Source organism: Anneissia japonica, unplaced genomic scaffold, assembly GCF_011630105.1.
Source record: "Anneissia japonica isolate Jap-2015-1 unplaced genomic scaffold, ASM1163010v1 scaffold287602_len1038180_cov171, whole genome shotgun sequence".
NCBI classification, from domain to species: Eukaryota; Metazoa; Echinodermata; class Crinoidea; order Comatulida; family Comatulidae; genus Anneissia; species Anneissia japonica.
This window is the reverse complement of record NW_022734061.1, coordinates 751,201-759,826: the sequence shown is the minus strand read 5'-3', so window position 1 is coordinate 759,826 and position 8,626 is coordinate 751,201. Positions and strand designations below refer to the sequence as shown.

Here is an 8,626-nt window from a genome sequence, read left to right as displayed (position 1 = left end):
ACAGATACTATTTACTAGGCCTATAATAACTAGCCCAAGGGGAATATCTTTTATGTTATTTCCCCTTTGTCTAAGTTCCCCTTAACGTACAGGTAATAATAATAATAATAATTATTATTATTATTATTTTTGGGCATTAACATGTAATTAACTTGGTCTAGCCTTGTAATCAAGAACCTGCCGATTACTATGCCTAATATTAATAACTAGCTCATTTTTACATTCATTTGGTGCTCTGCCATTTTGGCAGGTCTTATGACATCCAGTTGTCTCTTATACACATCTTAGATGTGTATAAGAAACGTCTACAAAACAACTTCTGAGAGAACGTATTTGATCAGTGATGAAGAAAAACGCGCTTTTCCTTACTCTTTGTGCTTTTCCCAGAAAGCTTTTTTAGTAGGCCTACTTCTAGGCCTAGGTAATTATGCAAAACCCAGGCCTAACTAAAAAATTGAACTTGTCATATTATGTAACTCAAGTTAAAATAACACTTTTCATTACTCGTGCAGCTCAATCAAATATTATATGTCATTTTAAACGACCCATTGGTATTAACATGGTAACATCGATGTATTTTTTAAAATTAGACAGTGACGTTCTCTCAGAAGTTATTCTATAGACGTTTATCTGTTGATGACCTTTTGACCTCCTGAATTCTGCAATGAGATTTTCGGGTCGATTTAGCCGAGACGGCCCGAGTGGAGTTTCATGTAAATGTTTCGTACGGGAAAAAAATCGCTTACCGGCGCCAAAATAATGGAGGAAAGTTCCGAGCGCGAAGTTTCTGTTTTATTACAGTTTCGTACGGTCAATCCGTTGAAGTTAGCAATTATGTTATGTTGAGAATTCAAGTACAAAAATAAATAATTCGCTAATTAATTTAGAACGACTCGAACTCCGCTGATTTTTAACGAGCACACTCCGAGTAGTAAGTCACTCCTCGGAAAAAGATCAGTCTAATACAGTACATACGCCTATTGAGGCTGACGCGCGGACTTGAAAATAGCGCATGCGCAAAACAAGTTCTATTAGGGATTATTTATTATTATGTTATTTCATACATTTTACTAAACTATCCTACGTTAAAAATGGGTCTTTCTTAGTCATATATTATAGAGGGCGCTATACAATATTATATTATGTCGTAGCCAGAGTTATGATTATTGTACATCTTGATTCTAGGCCTAGATTGAAATTATTTTTAGGGTAATTATATTGGATTTTTATGACATATGATTATAATAGTGTGATATCTAAGCCTAGTAGGGCTCGAGATCCTTCGGTTATTTGCCACCACTGTCTAGCTATGCCTTGGAGGAGGCCTAAACAGGTAGGCCTGGAAGTAGCCTAGGGCGCGCCCGTGGCCTACTTAGGCTACACCCAATGGTCAGCGTCTAGGCCTAGGCTAGTAAAGCTGATGCTTATGCTAGTGTAATGCCCTGTCCAGACAATCATTAAAATTTTATTTGACAAAAACCTGTGACAAGCCTAAATATGGTCATGATTACATCACATCATCAGTCCATAACACTTTTTTTTATAGAGTAAGAACCAAATCTTATAATATAATAACAAGATAGCGTTCTCCGCGATTTACGTGTAACAAATAGAAATAGAAGCGTCCAGTTACTAGTTGTTACTATGGAGGTTGTTCCAGAATTTGCACTGAGATTATAGATGTCAAAAGTTAAATTGTAATTGCAAGAGTGTGTGACCTACACAGCTTTATTTATTACAGAATTTGCATGCAGAAATCGTGGAGAACGCTATCTTGTTATTATAGATCTTCGGTAAGAACCAGTAAAATTTTGCCCAGGCTCAATCATCTTTTTTTTTTTTGGCCAATTTCATGCTCGAAATGTTCTTATTCTGTTTTTATTGGTTTTTGAGAAAAACAATTTCTTCTTTAAACACAAAATAAAGTTTTATCTGATTTCTGATAATGATATTTTGATTTGACGTTTCTTTCAATTCTCTTCATTATGAAAGTTACTGACATTTGCCTACAAACTTTTCTTACAAAAACATTTTTTATTTAAAAAAATTACTAATATTTATTTACCTCTGAATTTTCACAGGTCAAACCACAGTGTATGAAGTACCCCACCTGGTAAAAGTTTATGAAAAAGAAAGTCAATATGGCAGAAGAAACCACAAAGGGTATTAAAGCTAACATTGTTTTTAAAACATTAACTAAATAATGCTGGTTGCATTCATTACTAGCATGTATAATTATTCATATGCTGTGCTGTACTTATTTGGAATCTTCTATCTACTGACAAAAAATGGTGTGTTTGGTAAATAATTGTTTGACGAAAACTTATCCGAAAGGTTAATGTACTCAGAGTGAACCAGTTTTTAGGCCTAAAAATAAATTGTTTGTTTGCCCTTTAATAACCCATAATCGATATTTTGCAATGAATTTAGGCCATTTAGACCTAGAATGGTGATACCTTTACATCAGACACTTTCATGTGCAAAATGGAGGAAACAAAGAATCATTTTTTAAAATTTGTGAACAAAAAATCAAGGAGAAAAAAAAAAAAAAAATCAAGGAAAAAAAAAAAAAAAAAAAAAAATTTTAAACGCTCCTTATTTTTTCATGAGCTAGGGGTGGGCACTGAAGGGCAAATAAACAATTTTTTTTTTTAGGCCTTATTGTGTTGGGCTTTTCCCATGTCTAACTCTAGACTCTCTTCTGGTAATTCCAACCATTATATAGTTAATATAGTTTAGTCAAATTTATAAGTTTGAATGGGGTGTCACCTATAGATTAGAAGATTGCTGCATTAACATAACAAACATTTGTAGCTAATTTAGTTAAACCTGTAACTTCGATGTTGTCTACAGTCTGTATTATTATGTTTCTCTTATTTATATTTAAAATGTATATTTTCCATAGAAATGACTGACGATGTTTTTACAAACATTAAGATGGAAGTATCAAGGTGGTATGATGATCAAAATGCAATCAACATGCTGAAATTGTTGTATAGAGACCATGTGCCTAACTTGTTTAAGTTGCACAATTTTTGTAATACGATGGACTTACTGAATGAATTAATTACTTATGGCGCTCTAAGTTCTTCTGATCCAACTATCATTTATGATACCATAAAAGCAACTTGTCAGTTTGGTTTGGAAACAAAAATAAAATGTAAAATACCATCATGCCCAAATATCAGAGAAGTTGAAGTTTCTAAATTTACACCGTATAGACAGAAATTAATGAAGCTGGGAATATCATTAAGTCCAGAAGATGTAAGGAAAATCAGTGCCATATATAATACTCCAGTAAAGAAATATGCAGACAATTGGAGTTTGATTATTGATCTTGAAACGAGGATGATTCTTTGTGAAGATAAAATGGATACATTCAAGGATAAGTTGAGGGAAAATGGTATCTTTGCTGCAAACTGTCTAACAGAAGGTATTCCTTTTATATCACTGTATTCACCATACATACTGTGTGTGGGTGTGTGTGTTTTTGTGTGTGTGTGTGTTTTTGTGTGTGTGTGTGTTTTTGTGTGTGTGTGTCTGTGCGCGCGCGCGCGTGCGTGTCATAAGCAGAGAAGTGAAAATGAAATTTAAATTTTCACTTCTCTACTTATGATATCTGTGTGTGTGTCTCTCATAAGCAGAGAAGTGAAAATAAAATTTAAATTTTCACTTCTCTACTTATGATATCTGCATTACATTTGTATCTAGGCCTACCTAGTTTATTTTTTTTAATATTTTTGATGGCTTATTATTATTACTGTTATTAATATTTTTTATTATTTTTTTTTATTAATGTTTACAAAACCACAATATCTTATGGAGTTGTATACATGTGTCTATTTTTTTCTGGGTCTTTCTTTAATGTCATTTTTTATATAATGGCCCTTAAGTATGGTTGCTTGTTATTTTGTGCCGATTTTTTGCACGTGTCTCAAGATAGAAAAATCGAACTAGGCCTTTTTCAAGAGCCTTTTGATAACATCATCTCAAAAAAAGTTATATGCTCCAATTATACAGTAAGTTTGAGAAAGTAAAAATAAATGTCTCATTCTAATCTTTAAAATATAAATGATATTTTAACTAAAATTTGACCATAGTTTGAGTGGTTTAACATTTAAAGAAGATGAGAGAAAAGACCCAATACGTAGTGTAGGCCAAACTAGGCCTCTGTTTAATTCGCGATCGCACTTGATCTACCTATGGTTGAACAGGACAATAGAATGCTTAAGATGCATCAATATTTTATCAAAAAAGAATCGTAATCTTGGGAGCACATTGACATTACAGATCTTAAATGTGCTAAAATCTCACGTTTCTACTCCCCGTTCTACAGCGGTTTTATTTTAATTTTATTTCAACAATCTTTATTGAGGGTGGTCCATCCAGCCGAAGCTGATCATTAGAGACCCTCAATACACAAAGTAAAACAAAACAAAAAAGAGTACGAAACCAATTAATTTACAGTAATATACTGTAAATAACAACCTTTCAATTCAAAATTAACATAATGAATTCGAGGCATTCAGACGCCATTTTGTCTACTACTACAGAACTTTATGCTGTAGCTCTCCTGGATTCGCCACTGGAATGCAAAATATTAATTTTGAATATACAAATAGATAACATTAATTTCATTTTGGACTTAGTAGTTCTCAAACAGTTAAATACAAATATACATATATTAAATACAAACTTATAAATAAGAATATTTACAGATGAACATAGTAATCTTTACATAATAATTATTTATCTTTAATTTTTGCCAGATGCTCTACAAATTAGTTGAAAGTTGTTGTCTGATGTGCGATATTGTCATTCCAGGCCTCTGTGGGTATTTTTATTCCATCTGATGAGTATTTTTAAAAAAATAAAAAGAAACTTTTCCCACCCACCCCTTCTTATCATTTTAAAAAATGAAGGGCAAACAAACAATTTTTTTTAGGCCTAATGTTTAGGCCTAGCTAGCTGATACTTTGAGCCCAGGCAATGCCTAGAGCACATAATATATGATGCTTAGACCCAGGTGATGCTCAGTCCTTAATTTAATGTAGATGAAATATTCAAAGTAAAAACACTCAACTATTCATTTTTTACAGATGGCGAACTCAAACCAACAGCATCTAAAAGACGAAAGTTGATGTTGGAAGGCGACCGAGGTATGGTATAGTAATTTAACTGCAAATTAACCCCTATTATGGTGTAAATCTATTCTCATATTTTGTTGTTAATCAATGTACTGTACTGCTGCTCTACCAATAAAACTGCAAAACTTAATGTCAGTAATTACAATAGACAAGCGCCCTCCTTGGGCATGAATGTCACAACATGAACTCATGTTTTCACATTGAACTTAAAAAAATTATCTGAAAATCATATTGTATGAAAATCTTAAACCATTAGTACTGTAGTATCACCATTAAATCTGCTGAAATAAAGGAAATAAACAGTGGCTTTTAATTATTGATTTAAACATCTTGAACTCATTTATTGAGACAAAGAAATTTACAAATGAAAAAATTAATGTGATTTCATCTAGTGTTGTAAACAAGGATTTATTTGTTTACTGTATATTGGTTTTTACCATGTACCCGTAGCCAAAGACCATCAAACGTACGTATGATTTCAGTGGAAAAAAACAATATTATTGTTGGACAAGGATTCCATGTGGTCTTGCATCACCATAATTTTTTTGCAAAAACGTTGAGGCCAGTTCTTACCAATGTGCATACACGTGGGATACGCACTGCGCTGTTCGTTGATGATTGGTTTTTGGCAGCTGATCGCAAACGTCCAGTGCAGATGCATCCACAGCAGGTTCGGCATCATGGGTAACAACATTAATAAATCCACCGAAAATTTAACAGGACGAGAAAATGTGGAAGCCGACACTTTCAACATTGAACCTAAGATACGAATGGAGGCTACATACAATATTGTTCCAATAGCTAGATGAAATGTGGCATCTGCATGCATATTCTTTCTGCAGTACACAACAATATAGATTTCTTTTAGCCAATCAGAACATAGGAAACCACGATGACGTGAACACGTAATCGTTCGCTCTGATTAAAAAAGTCGAGTATGGATCCTTTTTGTGTGGGTGAGGATGATCAGTCCGAAGTATCTAGTAGTATACTCTGTGCAATGACAAACAGGTATTGACCGTCTAAGAGAACCTAAGATTTATGATGTAGCCTACACAAACGAGAAACAAAACATCATCATCATTTTCCCAAACTACTAGGCAAGCCTGTAGTCTAGGCTTAGCTAGTCTACTACTACTATCGTATTACGCTAGCCAGGGACTATGGCATGGAAAATCCTGGATCCGCACCTGGCATGGCCTACTAATGTGTGAGATTATCATTATCGTTTGGTGGTACTGTACATTGATGAGCATGTGATTGATCAATTTTTTATTTGGGGAGCATCGGCAGTCTCTCTGCCCTCATTCTTAAAAAATAAGGCTTCAAAACTAGTCATTGGTACTTTTTGATTTTCCCTCTTCCTCTCTGTTCTATCTATCAATACAAGGTTGTTTAATCTTCTCGTGCACCAACTGCATATTTCCACATAATCAATTATAATATTACTCTACATTCAGTAACACAACATTTTTCTAATGCTTAACTAACTCAAAAACTTATAGGGTCCCTTTTTTTTCCGCCACATACATAGCCTATTTTCTTTACCAAGGAGCTCAAAATACATGATAATATTTTTCTTAAGAGCACTTTGCAAGAAAATTCAATTACTACTACCAAGGTACTAGGCCTATATACCAATGCATATACACCACCACATAGTGAATCAAGCCAACTATATGATAGTTGATAACGGCGTAAAACAACCTACTGGTTGGCCTATAGTAACCAGTGCTGTTAATAACCTATACGCTATTGATAGTAACTCAATGCTTTTTTTTAATAACCCGTCATATAAATAGTAAGCTAGGGCACTTAATTAATAACCCACCCTATGAATTGTAACCCAGTGCTCTCTTAATTGCCCACCCTACTATTTAAACATGCAAAAGCTTTCATTTCACCCTTCTGCAAAACGAAAGTAGCAGCGAGGTTAGGCTTCTGATTAATTCTTCATGAGTATGTCGGACGTCATCGTGGGCTTCCTATGTTCTAGTTGGCTAAAAGAAATCTATGTTGCTTATGAGTACTGCAGAAAAAAAGTTTGTGGCCCACATACAGTGGATCGGTCTTGCAACACTCAGCAATATGCAATTTTGCCTCGTTAAAACAGCAGGTTTGCAGATCTGAGGGAGTCGACACACTAGCGCAGCAGAATTGGGGTACAGAAAACAATAAACATTAACCACACCACTGTGGTCAGTAAACATATGGTTTCAAACACTAAAACAACTATAAATTGCAAAACCGCTAGTTCTAACCAAATCGCAGCACACAATGTGTTTAACAGGACCAATACCAGAGCTGGTAAACATCCTGAAATGTCAACTTAAATATATACAAAGATATTGAATGATTTTTTGGAAAAAATATATAAGCTCATGACCACCCATCGTATTACTCTACAGTAATTCTCTTTTAAAAAATGTCTCAAGACAATAATAACTCCCTACAAAAATTTTAAAGCAAGGTACCACCTCATTGATAGACATGAAAACCAAAGCTCCAAACAATTCATTCTTTTTTCTTTGTTCTTATTATTAGAATGAGTTGCCCCTTATCGTACATAAATCACCCTCACAAAAACGTTTAAATGAATAATTGAAATTTTTTGCAAAGGTTAAAAGGTTCTTAAAAAACTTATTCAGTGAGTGTCCAGAGCTGATACAGAATGAGTATCTGAATGTTGACTTTGATTGATTCTGGGTTGCTCATATATTATAGTAATTACTTTATAGTATGTTGATGTTTCAGTGTTGTCGAATGTGAAGCATTTTGTAAAAAGCGTCATATAATAGAAATATAAAAAAACATAATATATAAGTCAATTATAGAATTTATATTTGGCATGGAGAATCCATGCCAAATGAATGAAGATATTTTAATGACATAAAAATATTCTGCTGTTGGTCTAACCTGTTTATGAGACAAAGTGTTTATATAACATTGAATTCCCTGTAAAACACATGCTGCTAACATACTACAAAAATTTTATTAGAACAGTACGTTGTTGCATGTACAAAGTATTGTCATAGAGAATATATCTTTGTTTTTGTAACCTACCGTACCATTCTCTTGGCAATGTGGTATTTGCATCATTTCGCTTGCAGCCTATTAAGGATTATTAATATTTTTCTCTTCTTATCTAGATACTGTTATCAAAAATTATCTACTCAAAAGACAAAAAAATTTGTGCTGCCGTGTCAACCGGTTCACACCAGCTACTTTACGTACATTATACCAAGTAGATATTGCCAATATGTTTACTGATCTGGAGCTACTGAAAGAAAATAAGGAAGAAGGCAAGCTAGTAACATTACAGGAGCTTTTAGATGTTATCAAATCCACACCAGCATGTAGAACTCTCATAGAAGGCGAAGGTGGTATTGGCAAATCAACTCTTCTCAGGTACTTAGCATACAACTGGGCAAATGAATCAGATAAAACATTTGAAGGTAAAATTGTGTTTCTGATAAATG

The 8,626-nt window shown here is 33.7% G+C and overlaps 1 protein-coding gene across 1 annotated transcript in view; it reads left to right on the top strand.

The window, feature by feature from the left end:
- Window positions 1–8,626, top strand: part of LOC117116307 — a 42,948-nt gene that overhangs the window by 20,308 nt on the left and 14,014 nt on the right. The window contains exons 6-8 of the mRNA XM_033260328.1: window positions 2,906–3,433; window positions 5,100–5,159; window positions 8,297–8,602. Coding sequence (XP_033116219.1) covers window positions 2,906–3,433; window positions 5,100–5,159; window positions 8,297–8,602 — 894 coding nt within the window. The remainder of the gene's footprint in view (window positions 1–2,905; window positions 3,434–5,099; window positions 5,160–8,296; window positions 8,603–8,626) is intronic.